A 25,797-nucleotide genomic window follows, 5' to 3' on the forward strand; every position below is an offset into this window, starting at 1 on the left:
AACACAAAGAGGGAATTTGATGCTAAAAAGACTGTAAATGTGTCAGATATCCACTTGATATGACTAACTCAGACTGCTGAAGCTGAATAGAAGCTTCACACAGACTTTTGAACGACTTTGTGGACACACTGTGGATTTTATCCTCCATCACTAACATTGAAAGCACATGAAAAGTAAAAGTGCTCATCTCTGCTGGAGACTAGCAGCTACTAGCATAACACACCCTAATCTCCAGTTGCATTATGGGTAACATAAGCAGCAGGTTTTGACAAGGAAGAAGAATGTGTGGAATAAAAAGATGATATCTCTGGTTGTGCTGTATTGATTATTATATATTCCAACAGTGTTCTGGGACTATGATGTTAAATCCGTTGAGGACTCACTGCATGAAGCATAAATAACCTCTGACTCTCACCTGCTTTCAGCAGCACTATCTGGTCATTCTGACAGAGATCCATGAAGCCGTCAATGCGTTTGGCGAACTCCACCACATACTGGATGGCCTCGGTGATCTTTACAGCACAGAGCTGCCACATCACCTCCCGCGGCTGCACAGAATAGACAGGAAGTTTAAATAATGAACCTCTGAACTGAAGGAACTTCAACTGAATGCACAGACACACAACCAGATGTCCTCTAAGTGTTGGAAAAATAATCAGCAAAATCACTTTAAAATAAAAAGACTAACACTGAGACTCAAAGAAGGTCAGACGGTGCTGAGTCTGAACTTTAAACATCTCTTTGTCCAAAGTGTCCTGACTGTCAAAGAGTGTCCTGGATATAAAACTAAACACACCTTGCTCTGGTAGCTCTCCACCTCGTCCTGCAGGAAGTTCTGCCAGCTCATCTGCTGCAGCTCCTCCCTCAGGTACTGACACGTCTCCAGGTGAGATTTAGAGATGACCTGAACCAGGTGATCTGCAGCCAAACACACAACACAACACTGAGCTGGTGATGTTGATGGATACACAGTCATATACAATACAGTGATGATGCTCCAGTCTAGTCATCTGAAGTTCTGTAGCCTTGGTTGCTAAGGTGGTTGCTAAGGTGTTTCCATGTGTTGTCCACTCTCATATTTCAGATGTGATTCAGCTCCAACATGTACGGATGGATTTGAGAAGTTGACATTTGGAGTAAAATTGGAGAAAAGAAGTGAAATCCTGCTACTATATTTTGTTTACGTAGCCTCCGGAGCCGGAGGAAGCTTCCTGAAAGCTGACCAATCAGAACAGAGTGGGCTCATCAGGAGGCGGGGCCTTAAAGAGACAGGAGCTAAAACGGCCTGTTTCAGACAGAGGCTGAACTGAGGCGCTGCATAAAGGACCAGTAGAAGATCAATAAGGAGTTTTTAACTGGAAATCATTCAAAGACATTCCAGTAGAGCCCCAGAATATAAATATAGAGCTGGAAATGTGCAGAATATGTTCTGTTTGTGTCGGTGTTTACATGCAGCCTATTACAAGTTATAAATTGGAGAAAATACCAACAGTTTTATGTGTATCAGTAAGTGTTATAGGTGAATAAGCTAAAATTAGTAAATCTCATAATGATTTTAAGCATGTGTTTCTCCTGCTGGAAAGGAGGAAGCTTCATAAATGACCCTTGGGTCCCTCTATGAGATAGGAACATTTGATTCCTGTGTGATATACAGTATCTGATGATTTCTATAACTGTGAGACGCGTGATCAATACAGGCATCGAGTGTTTGTTCCTGTATATTTTGGCAAAGAAGAAGAATTTTTACACTTAATGAAACTTTGTCAACAAAATGTTTGTGAATGCAGCTCAGATAAGAAACAAACCCAGGAGGAAAATACTGTAACTATTGTTCTGTTAATTGATGCAGCATGAATGAGTAGATATGAAATAACAGCAGAGACCAAAACAACACAGAACGTGGGGCAGCTAATAAAGCTTCTGTTTGGTTGGAGGTGGGGGGGGGGGGGGGGTATTACGATAAATGCTTTTGTCAAAGGGGGAAAAAAAGTGAATAAAAAAATCTCCAGGGAGCAGAAGTAGATGATTTCCCCGAACGAGCGCCCTGCCACGTCCCAATCGGCTCTAATTAACAGACAGCTAATTACCACACAGAGATTTTAATGAGCTCTGAAGATGAGTTTCCAACCTCCTGCTATTTTAAACCACCTTTCTGTCTGTTTGCCCCACAGTCCCCCCCCCTCCTCCCCTCCCCACCTCTCGTTCTTCCTTTTGTCTCTAACTCTTCTTTGTGGCCCTTCTTTCCTCTCCTCCTCCTCCTCCTCCTCCTCTCCGTCTGCTCCACTTCTTTCAAGATATTTCCTCATCTTCACTGTGTTTGTTTTTCCCTCCAGCTCTTTACAACCTTCTGCCACATGGTGGATGTTTTATTTATTTTATTTATTCATCTTTTTTTTTTTCAGAGCACCACATCCACTGCCAGGAGTGGATCCAGATTTTTTTTTTTCCATTGTGGGAGATCACAGTCAGAACTGTAATCCCACTGAGCTGCTCTCCTGGGATTTACTAGAATAAGAACAATCTCTGAGCGTGTAAATACCAGCTGATGATAATCAGACTGAACTGCTGTTTCACTCAGTCTGACGTTGTGGATGGGTTATTTTGTTTTGTTTTTTTACTAACCAAGTAGTCACATCATCATCATCTTTTAAGTTGACATGTTGAACTTGTTAGCAAACAGTTGCTTATTTCCACATCCAGCAGTTACAGAGCAACATTATCATTCATTTGGAGTCGTGTTTCTGTCCACCTGGTGAATGTAAGTCCAATATTCACTCTCTTTTAGCTCTGTTTTTGTTCTCCACCAACTCCTGAGGGAAATATCTGGCTCTTTAGCTGCTAAATGCTCCACTATGTTCACTAGCTAGTCAACAGCTAACTGTGTCTGTTTGCTGTACACTACCTGCTGAGCTTTTTACAGCTTTTTCTCTGAAAACGACACTATGAGACGCTGAGAGTGAACCAGAACAGTAAAATTGCAGCCGGACAGATAAACAATGAGCTGAAACTCACTATAAAGCTTAATCAGTGGTGGATTTTTAACATAAGACCTACAAGAGCTGGACAGGTTTGGGTTCCAGTAGCTGGTTCCATTTTGGTCCCAAGCTGGTAAAATACTTCACTAATTGGACGTAATTTTTTTTTGCAACTATGTCTCCTATAAATTATGTTTACATACAACTGATATGCAACAGCAAATATGTTTTGTAGGGAATTATGTTAATTAATGTTGCAAAAATGTTGATACTGAACATAACAGTGACATAGTTCATTTTTTCCTGCCTACATATCTGTATGTACATGTAGTATTTCCTTCACTCCAAAAAACATTGTCTAATCCAGGAAGTGATTATGTTTGTCACCAGGACATAACTGGGAAAACAATTTACTAATAAACAAACGTCCTGTAAAAACTCTTTACTGTCTTCTAGCAAATAAAAGCAAAGACGCCCTAAAATAAAATCCCTAAAATTTCTGCACTCGCTGGTTCACTTGAAGTTTTCGTGCACAGAAACATTTGAAATGATCAAACCTCTCTTATTAAGATTAAAACAGCTGAACAGTCATGTCTGCTCTGCTTCAGTAGGCTTTTAAATCTGGAAGGGAGATTCCCCTCCTCCTCCTCCTCCTCCTCCTCCTCCTCCTCTCCTACAGTATCTCACCGAGTTCGGCCATTGACGTGGTCGGCGACGTCTCTCCGTCACTGAAGGAGCAGTACGGGAAGAAGCCGTTACTGGATCTGTAGTCGCACAGCGGCTCCAGTTTGATGTCGTTAATATCGAGTCCTGATTGGTCCGGAGACGGCTGGATGTCCAGGTAATACCCACCACTTCCTCCTCCTCCTCCTCCTCCTCCAGAGTCCGTCTGTTTTAGGGACAGAGGGTTATTTAATTCAATGTATACGTATTTTTTCTCAACACTTGTGAAAAGTAAAAACATCACACCTTTGACGACACTGATCCTCCTTCAGGGGAGTTCTGCTCCATGTAGCCTCCCAGCTCGTCCGGGAGCTCGGTGAGGCCCGTGGAGGAGAGGCCGTAGTGGGGGGACAGCGGCTCAGACTCGCCCGGGCTCGGGCTGCCGAGACCGGGGTGGGACACGAGGAGGGAACCCTGCTGCTGCTGCTGCTGTTGCTGCTGCTGGAGACGATGCTTCTGAACCTCCGCGTACAAACTGTCCCGCTGCTTCTTGGACATCCGACCAAACTTTACAGCTGGAAGAGGAGAAACAGGAAGTCAGCAAGGAAATAACAAAACAAGACAAGTTGCATCTTATACATAACACCCCTGTGTGTCATTCATCGTTTATTCAGTGTCAGGTTCTCTGTTTGTTTGTTTGTTTCTGGTTTTATTTACTAAGTTTTGCTTTTCTGTTTTAATTTTTAGGGACCGAACCCAAAAGGTAGACTACTGTAAAACAGTAGTCCTCACCTAAGGACGAGGACCCTATTGTTTTTCGTGTGTTTGTTTGTTTGTTTCTTTCTTTCTTTATTATTACGCCACTTTAACCCGGAATTTGACCCCCTAAACATGCTCAGAAACTCACCAAATTTGGCACGCACATCAGGTCTGGTGAAAAATTTGATAAAATGTAAATATTAACCCCTAAAGTGCCAAAATGTGCTCTCTAGCGCCACCTATGTAACTAAAATGGCCACCACGGCCAGTAGGAATGTCGTAGAGAGATCAAACCAAAACTCAATTATTCGTCTCATCAAGACCTACAAATCATATTCTGACACCCCTGACCTAAATCCAACAGGAAGTCTGCAATCAGCCTTTCAAAATAAGACTTTGCCCCAATTTTGGCCCCTGAACAAACGCTATCTCCTCTGAGGGCATTAATAGTATTGACTTCAAACTTCAATAGATGACTTATGACACTATGCTGAAAAACAGTTGTTAAAAACTTTGTAATAACTCGAACGGTTTGGATTTTATAAGTCCTGAAAGTTGCAGTGCCACATCACACCTTACAATGTAAAACAATGGGGAGACAATCTATGGGCATGAACTTTGTGTCAAACAGAGGCTTCTGATGTCTAAACTATAAGTCTGACCACTTTCAAACCTGTATCAATGGATTCACAACGAAATTTACCACTAAAATGTGATTTTTAATGTAAGATTTGGCCAAAGTCATGGGATTTATGAGGATATTTCACAAGAAGTGTACTCTAAAATCCTCCTCTCCAACTGCTCCTGGTGATGTCACTCCCTCAGTGCTGTGAAACATTCCGCAATACACACTCATTATAAAATCACAGGAGGAGCAAGAAAAGACTTTAAAACTCACACTCTAATATCTCAAAAACAATAAAAGATAGAAAAAACATGTAAATTCAAGATTTGTAGGTCAAAGTCTCGTGACTCATTTAAAGTTCAAATGAAGTTTGAATCTAAAACTATGTGGAAGCAGTAAATGTTCAAAAAGATGTGGGTTCGCTCACACTCTCCATTCAAATATATGAGTATTTTTCTGTGTCCAGCTGCAGTTACTTATTGTCTCTACACACCTGACAGTACACATGTCAATCAAACTTTCAAAATAAAAGCACACTACACTTGTAAGAAATATTCCTCATTTTTAAAAAGCAAAATGATCTGATCCCGACGGGCCAGAGTGCAACGTCCCGACCAACGCTGCTTGCAGCTTTAATTATAACTATTATTATTTTGTCTCATTTTATCTTATTATTCTAATATAACTATAATCAAAATTAAAAAAACAAATTAAAACATGAAATTAACACAAAATAAGTCCCTAAAAACAGGGTGGTTCATCTCATGATTATTTACTGAATTTTAAAAAATGAATAAATATGTCAACAAAGCCAAAATATGAATCTTTTTGAAAGCTTTTTATACAAAAAATTCCAGATACAGCATTAGAACTGAATATTGTGGCCTCATTCACTAATAAATAAGGCATATTTTGTTGTATTAAGTGTTTTAGTTTGCAATTTTTATTTTCTGTTATTGTATCTTCACACAAAAACAGAAAAAATTGATCAGAAATCATGTAAACATACAGTAGAGTAACTTTTGTGTGTCCAGACTTATGATGTGATGTAACATACTTTCAGTCTGGCTGTTAAAAATCTGTCAAACTCATCATAGCAGTGTAACATGGATTTGAAGGGATGTTGGTTTACGTTGCTTCTCTTTTGTTAGATTTGTTTTGTCCTGCTTCATATATTGCAAACATGTCAGACAAGTCGGCTGCTGCAAGACCATGAAGCTCTTCAAAGACGAGTAAAAGATCTTAAGCGGTTCGATAAAAGAGATTTAAGTAGAGATATAAATCATCACGCTCGGGAGTTTTCAGAGCGTGAAACAATGTGACAACAGGTGGTGTTTTTTTTGTTTTGTTGCATCTGCAAGCAAACATCTTGCAAAACTGCTGATGGCTGGTTGTTTCTGCAGGTGAGAGCGTGTGTGTGTGTTAATAAGTTTGTAATGTGCGTTAGGGTTATTTATAATTATATGTGTGTGTGTGTCTCACCATCTCGGGACATGCCCACAGCCAGACATTTCTGCAGACGGCAGTGCTGGCAGCGGTTGCGGCTCGTTCGGTCGATCAGACAGTTTTTCTGGCGAGGACACGAGTAGGCGGCGTTACTCTGCTGACTCCTCCTGAAGAAACCCTGAGAGACGAGGAAACGGTCGTATTTGTAGTGTTTTGGTTTTTATATGCAGGAGTTCAGTCAGTCAGCGACACCATGACGTCCTCAGGCCTTCACTCATCTTTCTAGCACATTTTAAAGACATTAAAGGACAGGTTTGCCCCCCTCCCCCATCACCCCTCATGACCCCGGGTGTCCGTCCACACTGCCACAGCTCCTATCAGCCTCCCTCTCCTGTGCTTGTATGTAGATGAATCTCCATAAGCTGCTCGTTGGCTGTGAAATGAACCTCCAGCTGCCAGCAGCTGTCACAGCAGCAGCTGCTGCTGCAGCCGAACACACCAGCCGCCCGTTTTTTTGGGGAACCAGGAGAAAGTTTTTTGTGCCAAACGGTTGTGATTGATGATCCAAATTAGCCCCAGTTTGTGCCTCTCATGTATCAGCAGACATTCAGGTCACAGAGGTAACCGTCAGTTTCTCTATAAGATAATTAACTCTCTGGGCTTCTGGTGCCTCGACTCTCTAAATTATATAAACATTCCTAAACATTCACTACTGTAAGTTACAAGCAAGTCATTGATATAATATTTTCAGCACATGGACTATTTGAATATGTACGCTGCAGTGACATCACATCACATCATAAAAAGTTATAAGAACAAGAAGTGAAAAGTAGAATTTCAACATTTCATCAGTTTTCCACAAAATCCAACTATGTGCAAATTACATGATATCTTTGTATCCCAGGGCCTAAGGTAAAAATAAATAAATAAATAGCTGTCCATATTCATTTCTTGTTGTGTTTTTATGTTTTTTTTAAATATGGAAACTGACATTTTTGCCACCCGTCACTTCCACCAGGCTGATCTTGTTGTTCCTCATTAATAAAACTTTTGCAAACAGAATAAAAACACACATTTCACTATATGTGTAATGTGCTCATGCCCAAATGGTCAAAGTGTGCACACAGGCAGGAAGTCGCTCAAAGTAAAAGCCTTAAAAATGACCAAACAAATGTAAAAACACAATAAATTAACCAGAATCTGAGACTTGGAAGTAGTATGTGATCTTCTAAAAGAAAGATAAATAACCGTCTCCGTGACGACACCTGAGAGACAGCGGGAAGCTCAGGCTCAACAGGAAGTGAGGTCATGTGGGGTTGGGGGGGGGGGGGGGGATGAGAGGGCGGGGCTTACCTTACAGCCCTCGCAGGTGATGACACCGTAGTGGATCCCCGACGATTTATCTCCACAGATCTTACAGGGAATGATTTCAATCTGAGCTGCGGAGAGAAAATACAGAGTGTCAAAACATCTGTCAGCAGCTGCACGAGAAACAGTTGAAGTGAAGGTTTAATGGAAATCAGCTCATTTAATACGTAAAAGTCAAGACGGAAATTTTTCACATTGAAACCTGAAACATTTCTGTAAACACAAAGTCTGAACTGAAAACATGAATTATCTCAATCTTCAAACAATAAAATCAGTTTAATAAACTATAAAACGCTGTGAAAGAGACTTTTAATTTGAAATTGTTGATTAAATTCCTCTAAGATCAGATCAACCAATAAATATTTTACATTTTCATTCAGAACAGCTGCATGGATGAATAAATGAATATCCAGCTTTACATGCAGCATGTGAGACTTTATAAAACTCTCTGATAACATTATGAAACTGATGTGAGAGAGAAACTGTCTACTTCCTGCTGATCAGGATGTCAATGAACAGATTCCATGTGTGAGAAGTTGTAAAGATGCTTCATTCATGAAACTGCCTTCAGGTTAACTCTTCCTGAAAACCTCGACAAACATCTGAACCGACAACCATCAAACATTTATCACATTTTCACTCCTATAACAGTCAGACTCATGATAGACAGGTTTCAAAAAAGGATCCGAATCGATGCAGCAGAAGCAAAACCTGCCGCCTACATTACCCACAATACAACTCCACTCAATTCACCTGACTGTACAGATTGTGGTGTGCAAGCCTCCAAGGAAGCTTTGAAGCCAATTTGACATAGTGGCCAAACCGTGTAATCACGTCACGTGACGCTATTGGACCCAAAAAGACTTTTTCCCACATTATGAAAGAAACGTCTGTAAATCAGCAGATAATATTTTTTGAGTGTCCTGTGAAATGACTTGTTTCACTAACAGAATTTGATCCACTCGGTCTGATCACATTTCGAAAGTCTAGAAGAGCTGCATGATTGAACCATTTTATCCAAATTAAGTTAGCCGGAGGGCTAAACCAGAAGTTAACCGCCTAGTGAGCATGCTCCATGGCGCCTCTATTGGCGGCTATTTTTTTGACTTCATGCGCCACTGAGCAACTTTCATAGGAATGAATGAGACCCTGCATGACGCTGTGTCCAGTTCTCTTTATACATCCATGGTGTGTGTGATGCTAGTAGCGGCTAATGTAGCATGGAGCTGCTAGCCTCCAGCAGAGATGAAGAGCTACAGAGGTCTGATAACCTCACTGCTCTCTCTCTCTCTCTCTCTCTCTCTCTCTATATATATATATATATATATTGGGGCTGCAAATAATTATTTTCAGTAATTATTCATCTGTAGATTATTTCCTTGATTAATTTCAATTTTTTAGTCTGTAAAATGTCAGATAAAAATTCCTACAATGTCGTTTTGATCTCCTAACCCTAAAGACATCCAGTTTACTGTCACATACGACAAAGAAAAGCAGCAAATCTTCACGATTCAGAAGCTGGAAATAATGAACGACAAATTATATCCGAGGACAACGGATCTTGTTTTTGAACGGAGAGAGAGCATCGCTTTAACAGCAGCTCCTACAGAGAGTGATGCATCATGGGTTGTTTGTAGCATTAATGTCGCTAGGCTAGCAGGTTGCTTCCAGTGTGTTTATAGTTTGGTTAGATCAGTTTAACCTGCAAGAGTTTCTGAAGGCTCATGTTACGTGTTTTTCTGCTGCAGAGGAAATAAATTAATTTTTAATTATCTGTCAAACACTTATGATGTTGACTGATGACGTCTCTTCCCTTTGGTTTAATAGTTTCTCAGATCCAGTGTGACAGTGAGGTTTATCTTCAAAAGGTCTTTTTACAAAAACAGGTGCATAAAAAGCCAAGTCATCTTATAATCAGACTTGTCTTATATATCGATATATATATATACTATATGTGTAATGATTGTTTGGAAAATGTATTTTTTATGAAGGAGTTGTGCAGTCAGTGAAGGATCTCAGCTGTCAGACAGCAGCTCAGACTGACTCACTCTGTGTATTTATACACTCAGCAGTAACAGAGTGACAGTTCGCCTCTCAGCTGCTAAATTTAGCAGCGAGAAGTTATGCAAGTCTGCAGCCACACACACACCCACACCCACACACACACACACACACACACACACACACACACACACATTACAATCAGTCTTAAGACACAGACTGAAGGAGAGATCATCTCCCAGCTGTTTGTCTGCAGCACAGAAACTCTTCTTTCTCTTGTCTGGTTTATTCATTTGTTCCTGGGTCAAATTTATTTTAACTACTTATTTACATAAAATAAAATAACAGTTGGGTTTGAGTCTTTAAACTTCATGTTTTCAAGACCAACATGCTGCTGCTTTCTCTTCAGTGCTTTTTGAAATCAAACTGATCACTCATGAAAACAGCAGGACATGATTTTTGAATATGTATTTGTTTATATTTTGGCAAATAATCTCATGTGAATCAGCTCTTTGCAGTGTAACATGATGTTCAGATCATTATCACATTTCTGGAGGTTTATTTGTGATGGACATCAGTGATAATGATCCTCAGGAAGTATAAGTCCACCTTATTTTTATTATCTGTTACTGTGAGTCCTCTCTCGCTCTCTCTCTCTTTCCCTGTGTGCTTCAGTGTCTCTCGTCCTCCCTCAGAGCAGGACTGACCAGCTGACCCAGAGAATAAAGATCTACAAGATCCACTGATGCACCCAGTGAACCACAACAGCACTCAGATTAACTCCAGCACAGTGTGTGTGTGTGTGTGTGTGTGTGTGTGTGTGTGTGTGTGTTTCCTCACCCAGCCAATCGTTCTTTACCACAGATCAAAAGCAACGGCTCCAACACCAAACTCTGTTTTTTTTTTTTTTAAAAAAAGGGCATTTGTCTAAAACAGGATGTTCTCATGATATTGTCAACTTCCTGCTGTCACCTGCACGGACCACATGACTGTTTACGACAGTTACCGTAGCAATGGCAAGTGCACAGATATCCCACAAACCAGAATGTTTGTTGTGTTGAATGAGACAATCTAACAGTATTATGAAATAGTGGTTAGTGTAAGTGTGATTCTTTGAGTTTAGCAGGAACAAAAGGAATAAACTTCACACTATGAAAATAATAAAACGTACGTTGAGAACTTTCTCCTCTCGTCTCCTCCTGAGAGCCTGAAGCTGCTGGACAAACATTACAAAAAAACAAACAGATGTTTGTGTTTGCAGCTGGCTGTGTATTAATAACTGCAGCTCTCACATCAGGTCTAACTTCAGGTGGTGGCTTTGTTGAACCATGTTTGATGATGAAACGCAGAATTGGGGATTAATGCTCAGAGGGCTAATTACTGCAGAGAGGAAAGTGTGTGTGTGTGTGTGTGGTTTCAGTAGTGTGTTTGGCATCATTTGGTGTGTATATCAGGTCTTTTTTTAATTTGTGAGGTTTTTTTTACTAGTGTGAAATATACCTGCATTCACAGGAAAAACAACAGCGGTGTTTCCCTTGTATTCATTCTAAAATTATCAGCACTGCTGCTAAAATTTCAGACGATCATTGACATCAACGGGCTACTAATGATTCTCACTCACACACACTGTGCGAGCATAACTCCCTACATTACTGTGGGATGTTTTTGAGTCATCGTGTGTGTGCGCGTAGCGAGCGTGTGGTTGAGCGAGCGGCAGGAAAGTGATGGTGTTGCGAGCGGAGCAGGAAAAGGTTCGCAGTTAGTTGTCAATATGGCAGCATAGACCGCAACGTGTCAGTTAATAAACGCTGCAGCTTCTCAAGATCGAGAAAAGACTTGTTAGCGACAACACGTTAGCCTAACCTGACCAGGCTCACTTAAGGTGGACTGACCTTTAAGGTGGACCAGATATTCTCCTGTCTGGCTGATGAGTCTCTTCTGAGTTTTTGATCAGCCGCCTGTTCAGCTAAACCCACCATCTTTGTTTTCAAAGACATCAGTTCTTCTATTTTTAATGAATACATTAATAATAATAATAATACATATAATTTATGGAGCACTTTTCAAGATACTCAAAGATGCTTTACACAAGTTAAAAAAGATCCGAGATCAAAGTTAAATCAAACATTAAAAGCAGACAGTTTGCTGCATTTATTATATATTCTGGTCTTTTTCTTGGCATTTAAGATCATCACTCACTTTTTGGTCAAATGCACAAAGGATGCATGAGCATTAAGCTCTGAACGTGTTTTATTTATAGTAACTTTATTTATATATCATGTCTTGTCAAACGTGTAAAGTGCTGATGTGCAGCTCTCACACAGTATCTCATTCAGGGGCGACGATGATGCTGATGATGAAATGTGAGGAAGGTTCACCTCCTCCTGAACAGCTGTCGTTCATCAGGCTGAAACCAGAGATTTACTACAAGTTTATGAGGATTTGCTGCTTTTCTCTCTTTAATATGATTATAAACTCAATATTCTTTTGAACTGACAGTTGGACAAAACAAGACGTGTGCAGACGTCACTGTGGACTTTGGGGAAATAGTGATTAGGGTTAGGGGGTTAGGGTTAGGATTAGGGGATTAAGGTTAGGGGTTAGGGTTAGGGGGTTAGGATTAGGGTTAGGGGTTAGGGTTAGGGGATTAGGGTTATGGTTAGGGGGTTAGGGTTAGGGGTTAGGGTTATGGTTAGGGGGTTATGGTTAGGGGTTGGGGGTTAGGGGGTTATGGTTAGGGGTTAGGATTATGGTTAGGGGGTTAGGGTTATGGTTAGGGGGTTATGGTTAGGGTTAGGGGGTTAGGGGTTAGGGTTGGGGTGTTAGGGTTAGGGATTGTGGTTATGGGATAGGATAAGGGTTAGGGGTTAGGATTAGGGTTATGGTTATGGTTAGGGGGTTAGGGTTAGGGGGTTATGGTTATGGTTAGGGGGTTAGGGTTAGGGGGTTAGGGTTATGGTTAGGGGATTAGGGTTATGGTTAGGGGTTAGGGCTATGGTTAGGGGGTAAAGGTTAGGGTTAGGGGGTTAGGGATTATGGTTATGGGATAGGATTAGGGTTAAGGGTTAGGGGTTAGGATTATGGTTAGGGGGTTAGGGTTATGGTTAGGGGGTAAGGGTTATGGTTAGGGGTAAGGGTTATGGTTAGGGGGTTAGGGTTAAGAGATTAGGGTTATGGTTAGGGGGTTAAGGGTTATGGTTAGGGGGTTAGGGTTAGGGAGTTAGGGTTAGGGTTGGGGTTAGGGGTTAGAGTTAGGGTTAGGGGGTTATGGTTAGGGTTAGGGGTTAAGGTTAGGGTTAGGGGGTTAGGGTTATAGTTATGGGTTAGGGGTTAGAATTAGGGTTAGGGGTTAGAGTTAGGGTTAGGGATTACAGTTAGGGTTAGGGGGTTATGGTTAGGGTTAGGGGTTAGGGGTTAGAGTTATGGTTAGGGTTAGGGTTAGGGATGAAGTATTTTTTCCTGACATTTTAGACAAAATCTATTTGAATAAATGATATTGATTTTGTCCACACTGCCTGGGCCCGGCGGCTCAGAGTGACCTTTGCTTAGATGAATATGATGTGACAGTTTCTCATCCTCCTCTTCTTCTGCTCACTGAGTCTTTAAATCAGTGAACCTGAGAGGAAATTGTTTTAATGAGTCATCAGCTGTCAGAGCATCAAACACAGAAAGCTTTCATGTTTGTCAGCATCTGCTGCACCGACACACTCTTCTTCTTCTCCTTCTTCTTCATCATCTCTCTTATCCTTCGTCATCCCTCCTCCTCTTCTCAGGTAAAACACAAGAGTCATTCTGTTTCTTACATTTTGTTCTTTGTGACTGTTGCAGTCAAACAAAGAGTTAAATGTCTGTGTTCCTCCACAGATCAGAGGCATCATAACATAACTCTGCCTTTTGTTTGAGGTTTTATTTGTTCGCTGATCTGCAGCCATAAAACAAAAACTCCACTCTCAGAAACTTAAGATATTCCCAGAAAAGCATCTCAAAGTGACAGAATGTAGCGTGATCGAGCTTCAAGAGGTGCCAAGAAGCATATCTGAACTCATCAAACTTCTCAGAATGACTCCTTGGATTCATGCTGAAATTTTAAGTAGGTGTAAAATCCTCCGATTATGACTGTGTTATTTATGATTTTCCTACACAGTGAGTGGAAGCAGAGCGAGTGACATGAACAGTTTACGAGAAATTAAAGATGTTGTGTAGTTTTTCCTCAGTGTTTCTAAGCAACACTTGAGTCAAAAGACTGATGAGGAAACAGTTTGGTTAATTTCTGTTGAATAATTTACTGAAAAACAGTAAAAACACAGAAAACAACTGTAAATTGTATCAGCAGCCAAGTTTCCATTCAAATGTAGCGCAAACTTTAAATTTCCAGAAAATCTGAGAAAATGTATGTACTGTATATTAGGACTTGATCAGTTGGTCTCGGTGCCATTAAACTGTCGCAGAAGAAGACGACACAACCAGACTACGTCATTAAAAGAGGACTTTTAAACTTTTAAAAGATGCGATAAACACAAAAAGTTCAGTCTCTTAAAAATCTACAATTAGATCTCTGAGCAACAGAAATAAGGCGCCACACCCACCTTAACTTCTGTTTTTCACTGGAAAAGTGACACTTTCCAGTTATGTCAGTAATAAATATCATCATATTTGTGTTTCCAAGCAACTGAGTGTAAACAAAGAATTGAAGGGAAAAGCCAAGACACCAGTAGTCAGGTTTATGTCAAATTTCAGGAGATCAATAAAAGAAAATGCAAATTAATGTGTATTTCCATCCACTTCTGATTGTGAATATTAATAGTTGAGCTGTCTGATCTGATTCTCCTGTCAGTGCAGTAAACCACAAAAAGAGGAAGAAGACAGTCAGAGCTGAAGTGATGGAAAACATAACATCACAACCTGCTGATGGAGAGCATGATGGACAAACAGCTGACATCACAGCATTGATGAACAGCTCTGTGTCACATACTGAATGCTGCTCAGAGACCAAGAAGAAGAAGAGAGCTGACGGTGAAACACGTCTGCCGCCGTGTTTCGTCTCTCCAGCGCGGCGGAAGCTTCAGGGACGTTTAAGTCACATGCTTCCTGTATGACAAACTGCTTTTGCGATATTTCAATTTTTATCTGAATTTCCAGCGTTTCCACTCATGTTCTTTTATGCACAAACTGAAAAAGCACATAAAAGTGGACCAATGGAAACACACCTAATGACTCCATAACAGCAGGTTTATCAGCCTCTATTAAACATAAGGAGAAGAAGAAGACAAACATGTCGGGTGAGATACAGCAGCCAACAGCAACCGGAGCGTTGAGCAGAACAAGTAAGAAGAAAAGAGTAAAATCAGCAGGACAAAACAAGATTAACCCTTCATGGTCCATTAAAAAATTAAGTGAAATAAGTGAAGCAACAGCTGACTCTCACATGCTGTAACATAACCTCTTTACCATTGACTGCTGCTGTGATTAAATATCTTAACGTTAGCAGGATGACTGCCATAAAGTACAGTAACCTACTTGGTTATCTACTGTCTTATCTCTGCCTCTGCTAAATAAAACTAAGTTCTCTCATAACTGAGTTTGTTTTTGTCACATTTACCACTAATAGTATCTGTATTTCTTGCCAGACACCTCCTGTTTCCATTTATCCATCAGCCCTTCTGTGAATTACATCGTTATCACCAGAGCTAATTCATGCTAGCAACCATCAGACTGTATTTCCGGCGTATGTGAAGATGATGTGGTTCATAACGTTTACATGTGATCCTTATGAGATCGTTATTCACCCAGCTGACAGTCACAGTAATCAGTCACAAGGACGGCGAAGAACGTGACAACAGTAAAACCGAGAGAAAAGTTATTTCACCTCTTCAGAGGATGAAATGCCTTGCTCATGGGTTACTCTCACTCAGAGACGCCGCAGCGTTAATCTCCTCCTATAATCTCAGTGTGGATGTAATAACGGCGGACATATGGCGGCGCACCGACACTGTTCCTTCAGCCTGTTAACAGACGAAGCAGCAGTTGGTGCGTTTGCTTCGTCACCTCTCCAGCAGGTCGGTGTTGTAATCTCCAAACTGTCTTTGCTTCACCTCCACATGTGTATGTTCATGTTTACAGCTCGACACTGAACTTCATGTTGGTTTCAAAGTCTCACGTTCAGCAAACTCAACCTGTTTATAAGGAAGAATCTAATCAGAGGTCAAAACCAAAGAGAAGCTTCGAGTCTCTTCCTGTTTGGTTGACAGTTAAATCACTTTTCCTGCCTGTCTGTGTTGATTATTGTTTTGCATTTGATTTAAATACTTATATTCTATAATACTTCATTTTTTATGTCTGCTACTGTCACGTTCAAACACATAGGAGTTGGTATATTTTCGTTTGTTTACTGGAAAAATGACGAAGTAAGTAAAACACATAAAGATTTCATAATTTATCAGCTTGAAAAATCAGATCAACCCGAAAAACTTGAAAAGTTTGATATGTTTAGAGGTCTGGACCCACAGTCGAACTTCCTGGCACCAGCTTGCATATTTCTTTTTTTAAATTATTATTAGTATTATTAATTTATTTTTTAATTGCAAGACAAAAGACAGAACAACACGAGGAACAAAACAATTACAGAGAACGAGGGGATGTGTATGTGAGTTTTACACATCTGGTTTTTAAATGTGTCTAAACCAATAATTGTTTAAACTAATCAATCGATCTGTTAAAAGAATTTCTTCATAATGACCATTAAACAATAGAGACAAGAAGGAGCATTTCTTTTTAGTTTTTATACACCTTAAGTGGGCGTCACAGTTCTTTTCTTAATCTATCAAATACAGACTTATAGATAACCTCATGTCTGTTTTCAGTTCTCCTGTCCATCTGACCCCCAGATGACACGTCTCACTCTGTCTCCAACAAATTTTAATTTCTATATCTTCCTCCTTATAAATATAATACTGAACTTCCTTTAACCTCAACTGATGAGTCTGCTGATGTTGCAGAGTTGCAGTATCATCATCATTTTTATAACATGATCAATAGAAAAAATAATCAGCAACTATTTTGATTCATTTTTTTATAGCAAAACTGCCAAACATTCATTGTTTTCCTGCTTCTTAATTGCTTCTCAACAGTTTCATACATGTCAGTAAACTGAACGTCTCTGTGCAGCAAACTGTTGATATGAAGAAGAAACGTCGGGTTTGGAAACTGTGGCGGATATTTTTCACAGTCTGACATTCTAGATAGACTAAACGATGAATCAAGAAAATAATAAACAGATGAATCGATAATGAAAATGATCACCACCTGCAGCCATACAGTCACATTTTATCCGTCCTGCTGAATCTGAATCTGCTGATAAACAGAAACACTGATTGACACGACGCTGACTGAAAGCCTCTGATGAACCACTTCAACAGCGTTCGAGGCTGTTTGCCTGTCAGTCAGAGCGTAAACATTTAAATATCTCAGCTCAGAGATGAAAACATCATCACATCAGCTGCTCCGTCCTCTATAATCTGAGCCAACAGGACGTCTCCGTCTCCGCTCTGATGTAGCTGCTGGAAGTTAAAGATGCAGGTGTGAACTCCTCCACCGACTCAGATCATTTTCTACATCTGAAGTAATTAAATTCAGAACTCCACATGAACGCTTGAACCTTGTAGAGTTTTCCCCGTAGACAGCTGCAGATGCTCATCGTATACAGTAGATACAACTGTATATGATGTGTAATTAGCAGCAGAGCAGCGGTAAGTGAAGGCTAATGAGCTGAAGGAATTTCATGAGGGCCACCACCGTTACTGTGTTTACTCCAAAAATGCTAAAGCTTCGGCAAAACAAGTCCCCGATGGATAAATTATCTGAAACCGAGCTGTAAAAAAAAAAAAAAAAAGTTTCACAGAGAGACGGATCAAAGAGGGAGGAGAGAGGAGGGCCGTGTAGCCGCCACTGAGCCTTTGAAACATGTCAAGGTTTGCAGTGGAAAACCGCCTTCCTCAACCCCCCCCCCCCTCATCCTCAACCCCCCCCCCCCCCCCCCCCCCCCGCCGTCCTCCTGCTTTATCTTCTGCTGCAGCTGAAGTTCAGTTCAAGTCTGATTTAATTCCTGCTCCTCTGCTGAACAATCTTCCTGTTTTTCTCTTCCTCTACACGGTTTTATCACTTGATGTTTTTCCTTCGGTTCAGCTGTTTCTGACTGATAATTCTCTGAGACTATCAAACTTCTTTTAGGGCTGTTTTCAAACCAGCAGCATGTTTGTTCTGCTCTGAATCATTGAATCAGTCGGTAAACTTGGTTCAGTTTCTTTACAAACAGAAAAAATAAACCAAAATGCATCGTTAAAGCCAGGTGAGAAGGTTCTCTCCTCTCATTGGTCGGATGTGTCTGGGGCGGGAGCGAAAACGTAAAGACAGGAAGAAGGTCCTGAAGAAGCTGTTAGTCCAGGTCGGACCTCCATCATTCTCCTGCTAGGTGCTAGCTGCATCCCAGCATGCAAAGCGCTCCTGGCTACGGGAGCCGTTTAGCTCAAACTTGCAGCCTTGTAGTCGGTCAGAACAAACTGCTCCAGAGCTGGTTTGAGACTGGACCGAGACCAGTTCCTCTAAAGGGTCTCTCAGTACCAAACTGAGCTACGCAGGGAGGTTGCTTTCTCCTCCACACAGCACGATATTCAGCCCCATGAGTTATAATAGTGATGCTGCATCTCTGCTCTGACATTATATTGTAAAATAAGTTGTCTTTTTGTTTTAGATTCAGCTTTTATGTCCACCTGAGGCTCAAAATTCTCTGGTTCGCTGTCGGCAGAATCACAGAGAAACTGCAGCTTTTGACTCTGTTGTGTCTGATTCAACGGCGCGATATTCAGCCGTGTGAAACCATGACCCATGGTTTGGGTTCATGACTACCATGAAAGTAGTTTTCATCCAATTATGTTGATATTTCAAAGTATTTAGCAGTATCGTATTTTAGTGTCTGCTTTTCCCTGTCGTGTTTTGGGAGACCCACGTTTTATCATCCTTGAAGGCACCACTACAGAAAATGAGGAAACAGTGTTTGTGGTTTAAAGCAGATCTACAAAGTCATAAACAACCCGGAAAACCAAATGAATTGTGGGTAAAAGAAGTCAGATGCAGACATTTCTCCTGTTTGGAAAAACTGAGCACAAGACAATAAAGTTAGCAGTAATCATATTCAGCCATTTCTTCATGTGTTTGAGTGTCTGCAGCAGAGGTGATGTCACCAGTGATGTCACCGCCCCCGACCCCAGAGCGCGCCCCCCCCCCCCCCTCCCTGCAGAGAACAGTTAAATAATCTCCTCGCTGTTGTAATCCTGTGACATAACCGGCTGGCTGAATGCCTCCTGCAGCGTTTTCTCACAGACTGAGAATCTGGACCAGACAGACTTAACACACACACACACACACACAAACACACACACAACAACAACAACAACAACAAGCCTGTAAAAACTGTTTGAATGAACAGACATTTACAGGAGAAATGATGACTGAAATTAAATTAAACTGTATTTTGGGTTAAAACAAACATATTAAAGCTAAAAACAGACAAAGACTCTGATACAACTAAATACATGGAAACAAAACAGAGTCCTGGTTCTGGTCCCAGTTTGTTTCCTCTCATGTACCAGCAAACGTTCAGGCCACAGAGGTCACCGTCAGTTTGTCAAAAAGATAAATAAAAGGTCATTTAAAAACACTTAACGCTGTTCTGAAAGACTCTTTTAGGACTCTGGATGGTAAAGAGTGTTTTATCCAGGTAGCTGCCATTTTTGTTTAAGTTCGTAAACAGAGACACATCTTTTTTTATCTTGCAGTGAACAGAATATTTTTTTCATCCAGATGGTTTGAAGAAGAGCTTGAAGTGTTTTTTATTGGGTTTTCCAAACATCGCTGGTTAATAATCTTTTAGAGAAACTGATGTGTATGTTGTGACTATATAACACTAACAAGTCAAAGATTGTCAGACTGTTGTAGAAGAACATCTGTCAGTCCTTCACGCTGTACGCTATTTTATAAACCTGCTCAGATATTTGCTAAAATGTAGGTGCATACTGATCACAAGCAGCAGATGTCAGTGAACATAATGCGACATAACCTCACATCCAGCAGGTACGGAGCAACATTATCATTTAGTCCAATATTCACTCTCTTTTAGCTGTTTTTGCTCTCTACCAACTCCTGAGGGAAATATCTGACTCTTTAGCTGCTAAATGCTCCACTATGATCACCAGCTAGTCTACAGCTAACTGTGAGCAGGTAGTGTACAGCGGCTTTTTACAGCTTTTTCTCTGAAAACGACGCTATGAGACGCTGAGAGTGAACCAGAACAGTAAAGTTGCAGCCGGACAGATAAACAATGAGATGAAACTCACTATAAAGCTCCGTAAAGCCGAGAGGAGCTGCAGAGTCAATAACACATTACACACTGACAGACCAGATTACATTATTATTGTAAAAAAGTCAGTCATAGGTCAGAGGAACAGTGAGGTTTGTGTTAGAGTAACTACTTCTCTTAGGTTAGGAGGACTTTGTTGTCATGGTTACAGTAACCACGCGGCTAAGCTCAGACAGTTGTGGTCATGGTTTTTAAGAACAGTGTTGACTCGAGGTTGTTTATGTGAAACAGGAAGTGAACAGTGACTCTTGTGTTACAGTCTGATTGTTTTGTTGAAGGACCCTTTGTTGCTATAACGTCACCTGATTTCCTCCTTTTCTCTCGTCGTCATTACTACGGTCAGTAGAGGGCGCTGTCACTCGAACGTACGCATACTGTATGCACGAGGCACCCGCATTAACAGCTGATCTTGTGGTTTATCTTTGGGGAGGACAGTCTCAAAAAAATGTGCAAAAAACAACAATACAATAAAACATCATGATAATGTCCTGTCTTTAAAATCAACAGTCCAAAAGCCATAAAATATTCAATTTACCATCATATGATCCACACATGAGAAGCTGCAACCAGCATTTTTTGCACTTTTGCTTAAAAAAATTAGTAAAATTATGATTCGATTATCAAAATAGTTGCCAGTTAATTTTCTGTTGATGGACTAATCGCTCTAGCTCTAATTAATTTACAGAGATAATGCTATTAAGTCCTATTTTCACCACTTGAGCCAACAATAAAACATCCTACAGGGAACTAGGTGATAGACAGACACGATCACTTTCTAACCTGTTTGCAATCTATGAATCTAATTGTAAAAAGTATTTCATAGCATCTTTTTTACATACTGCTACTGATTTCCTATAATATCTTCTTCTATGGTGATTATGATGCACATGTCATCACATATTCTGCACATTTCCAGTCCTATTTGTTTATTCTGGGTCTCTAATAAGTTAAAAACATATTTATGCAGCCCCTCAGTTCAGCCTCTGTCTGAAACAGGCCATTTAGCCTCCCTCCCTCCCCCGATGGAGCCGCTCTGTTCTGATTGGTCAGGAAGCTTCCTCCTGAGGTTACGTAAACAAACTATAGTAGCAGGATTTCACTACTTTTTTTTTTTTTCTCCTCACACATGCTGTTTGTGGGCATCACTTTGCATACTATAAATGGGACACATGTGCTACATATTCTTATGTCATTTTAGGGGGAGAGTGCATGCATTTATGATAGTAAATAAACATTATCTTTGTTTATCTTTCTGACTGAAGGCAGAGACACACATGGCGTGACACATGACACATTCTGAATCTGATCTGTTGGCGACGACTGATGCAGCGAGTCTGTTCCAGTCTGACGTTGATAAAATCATAGAGTGTGAATGTAAAGACTTCACATCCAGTCGCTGCCTTGAATGAATGAATGAACCGACTCATATACGTCCAGTCTAGTTAAAAACTCCTTATTTCTCATATAAACTTATATATTTGTTCCCAGCTCTACTGACGTGACTAAAACCTTGTCAGGTTTCCTGCAGCTCATAAACTCATATATTCTCAGAATGTCACATTACTTTTTTACCACATCCTCCTCCTGTCCACCACACACACACACACACACACACATACACACCTGCTCTCAGCCACACACACTCTGACTTTACAATGTCGTTAATTTAATCACGATTCCCAAAATAGTGATTACACCATGAGAGGCACACACACACACTTCACCTTACAGAGAGCAAACTAGTAAACATCCTCAGAGAAGCTTTGTGTAACACAGACAGAGTGGAGCATCTTCACAGACACAAAACGTCTTCGCTGCACAGAAAGAGAATTCAGCACATGTGAAATATTTCTTTATCGTTTGATTGAGAGAAATCTTTCTGCTTCAGGATGGATCAGGTTAAAATGGTAAAAAAGTCAAACACAGAGAGAAACAAAGCAACACACACTCAGGTTCTTCTGTCCTACCTTTCATGTCAGAAATCACAAAATACATATTTAAAATCCAGACTCCTGGAGGAAGCAGCGGCAGCAGTATCTCCTCTCTGTGTGTATGTGTGTGTGTGCCTGTGTGTGTGTGTGTGTGTGTGCGTGTGTGTGTGATCGGCAGCAGCTCTCACAGCTCTGACATCCTGAGCTGCTCGCTGCACCGCATGAGGATCCATGTGACTGTGACATCATCACAAGGCCCCACCCACCCCCCGCCCTGCCCCGCTGACTGACACGGCTGCCAACCAATGAGAAGCCAGGGGAGGTAGGAGACTGTTTTAATAGCCTGTGTGTGTGTGTGTGTGTTTGTGTGTGTGTGTGTGTGTGTGTGTGTTTTCTGCTCTTCACTTCTCTATAAAGATTTAGTTAAAATTTAGATTAAAGAACAATAACAGCAGGATGTTTAAAAGCATTTTCCACCTTTTCAGATTTTAAAAACTGACATATTAATTAGCTAATTTAATGAATTTTCAATCCTTTTAGTTGGTTTGCTTTGGTCTGAATGAATGGATGAGATTTTCAGTTTCTTTTCGCACTGATAATAATTAAAGCCAGGTGAGAACGTTCTCTCCTTTCATTGGTCAGATGTGTCTGAGGGCGGGAGCGAGGACGTAAAGACAGGAAGAAGGTCCTGAAGAAGCTTCTGTCTGTCCAAAGACAACATGCTCGGGTGTTAGTCCAGGTTGGATCTCTGGCTAGCTGCTAGTCGCTAGCAGCTGTTGATTTTCACTCATCAACATCCCAGCATGCAAAGTGCTCCTCCAATTCTCACAAACGAATTGCAACCCGGAGGAAAACCAACCAGAGTAAACTACACAGGCCCTTAGTTAAAGGGACTTTTTTTTTTTTTTTTAAAGCTTTTTGTGATTTTCTGTTATTTATATCCTGTTCTGATGTCGGATGTTAAACATGGTCAAAGTTCCAAAACATCAAGTAAACGCATATGAAAATGTTGCCTGCAAGTCAAAAGTCAGGGCTTCAACCTGCTGTGAATACTTCGTTTGTTAAGTGACCTCTACTTTCCCATCGAGCTGATGTCAGATTGTTTGCGCATGCCAACAAACGGCCGTTCGTTGCTAAGGTTGTTGCTAAGGTGTTTCCATATGTTGTTCACCACGCTGGTAGCTCCTGGTCTGACAAGTGAAGCCAATGTGGAAGTGCCTTAAACCTGCATTCTTTCTACTGGCTGCAAAAAGAAGTCTGATTGTATGGAAGTCTATGAGAAAATGACCCTACTTCTCACTTGATTTATTACCTCAGTAAACCGTTTCCTAATGAGTTTATGGTCTCAATCATTAGTTTCAAGTCCTCTTCAATACAGCATGATGTTCATTTTATAAATTATGGTTCCATTTAGAGTGAACTGGACGATAAAGCAGCGTATGCTTTAGGGCGTGGCTACCTTGTGATTAACAAGTCGCTACCATGGTGATAACGTTGATTGCGTAACGTAACCATGGCCTTAAAGAGACAGGAGCTAAAACGGCCTGTTTCAGACAGAGGCTGAACTGAGGGGCTGCATAAAGGACCAGTAGAAGACAAATAAGGAGTTTTTAACTGGAAATCATGCAAAGATATTCCAGTAGAGCCCCAGAATATAAATATAGAGCTGGAAATGTGCATGATACAATAGAGCCACACTTCAGTAACACAGTATTTAAATGAGTTCTTAACACAGTATTAAATGTGTAATGTTTACATTTCTATTGTTGCCAGTAATTTTGGTATCATATAAAAGCAGAGTAGGTGGGAGAAGGTGAGAGTTTCTATTCATGTAGGAAATAACCACAGCCTGGCATTCAGGCTGTGGTTATTTCCTGGAGGCAGTATGCACCAGTGCAGACCGACTTATGTATCAAACTGGAAAAAGAATTTGTTTGTTCATATTTTTGGCTGCACTAGATCCAGCTGCGCTGCTTGAAACGTCACCTCCGAGGGCAGAATGTTAAATTTTCCCAAATATTTTTCCCAAATTCCTCCTTTGCAGCTCTTAAATGTTTCCATATTTGTTTCCAGAAATGGGGAGGAAAATTAAGGGAATTGAATCAGCTAATGGGCGGATCAAACAAACTCATAAAGTCTTTCTTGCAGCTGTACTTTTGCTGAGTTTTCTCACTGCAATTAAAAATCAATTTTCCTCATCAGGACAGAGCAAAGCATCATGACGGACACATCATCATCAAACAAACTCAAAAAAACCCCCACATGACGTGTTTGCACCGCTTCTTTTCTTCACTGCGGTTCAGAAAAAAAAACAGTTCAAAGAAACAAGAGGGGGAATAGAAGCTCGGCAGTCATGAAAAGGAAGGAAGGACGTGTGATACAGAGAACAAATGTGGAGAGAAAAGAACAAACAACAAGAACTAACCAAAGAGGAAGACAGACCAGGAGATACAGCTTTACCAGAAAACTGTCCACCAACCACATCCAAACATTCAACCCTCAGCAGCCTTTTACATTTCACAAATGTAACCCTTTATTTGTCAAAATTGTTTTGCACCCCCACAACACACAAAATTATTATTTCACCTGATGTAATAAAAAAAGAACAAATGAGACTCCAGAGGCTACAGGAACATCAGTGCTTGAAGCTAACAATAGCATGCTAACATGCTCACAGTGTTTATGCTAACGTGTTGATGTTTAGCAGGTATAATGTTCACCATCTTAGATTAACGTGTTAGCATGCTAGCATCTTCTAATTAGCACTAAACCAAAAGTACAGCTGAGGTTGTTATTTAGTCATAAACCAAAGTATTGGACAAATTAAAACTTTGACTAGATGATACTGGAGGAAAAGTCAGAGAATCACCAAAGTTATTACGATTCATCCTCTGAGGAACATGAATGTAGAAACACGTCACAGCAATAGTCGTTGAGATTTTTCAATAAAGAATAAAAAAGTCAACCTCATGGTGGCGCTAGAGGAAAAGTCAGAGGATCATCAAAACCAGTAGAATACATCAACTGGATAACACAACTCACACATCCAAACCAACAGCCAACAACCCAAAGATATTCAGTGCATAGAGGCACTGGTCATGACTCAATTATCAAAATAATTAGCAATTAATCTAAAAGTTGGCAACTATTCGATTAATTGACTAATAGTTGCAGCTCTATTAGCATGTTTCCTGGGACCTTGTATAACATGTTAATCCATCTGATAGTTGTTGAGATATTTCACTCAGTATCACACGTCAACCTCACGGTGGCGCAACAGGAAAAGTAAGAAGATCAACAGTCAGTAGGATTCATCTTCTGAGGAACATGAATGGTCCTCAGACACACTAGCATAGCACACTAGCATAGCACACTAGCATAGCTAAAAACACTAAAAACAACAAAACAATTTACAAGTAAACATAAAAGCAGTTTTTTTTTTACTGTTTCAAGTCGAACATAATTTTGTGTTGCAGTATTTAGATTTTTCCTTCATTTCATCCATGAATGTTGCAACTTTTGTGGCCATTTTTCTGGTAGAGGAGGATGACACTCATCATCTTCCTCACCCCTGACAGTCACTGCACTACATGACCCTCACTGACGGTAAAAAAAAAA

The 25,797-nt window shown here is 40.5% G+C and overlaps 1 protein-coding gene across 1 annotated transcript in view; it reads right to left on the minus strand.

Annotated features, from left to right (window-relative positions):
- Positions 1-22,349, minus strand: part of LOC121903474 (nuclear receptor ROR-alpha A-like) — a 29,207-nt gene extending 6,858 nt beyond the window's left edge. The window contains exons 1-7 of the mRNA XM_042420537.1: positions 22,216-22,349; positions 7,822-7,907; positions 6,505-6,646; positions 3,945-4,213; positions 3,663-3,864; positions 797-918; positions 416-548 (exon numbers count right to left, since the gene is read on the minus strand). Coding sequence (XP_042276471.1) covers positions 416-548; positions 797-918; positions 3,663-3,864; positions 3,945-4,213; positions 6,505-6,646; positions 7,822-7,907; positions 22,216-22,243 — 982 coding nt within the window. The 5' untranslated portion in view covers positions 22,244-22,349. The remainder of the gene's footprint in view (positions 1-415; positions 549-796; positions 919-3,662; positions 3,865-3,944; positions 4,214-6,504; positions 6,647-7,821; positions 7,908-22,215) is intronic.
- Positions 22,350-25,797: the final 3,448 nt, after the last annotated feature.

Source organism: Thunnus maccoyii, chromosome 1 (assembly GCF_910596095.1).
Source record: "Thunnus maccoyii chromosome 1, fThuMac1.1, whole genome shotgun sequence".
NCBI lineage: Eukaryota > Metazoa > Chordata > Actinopteri > Scombriformes > Scombridae > Thunnus > Thunnus maccoyii.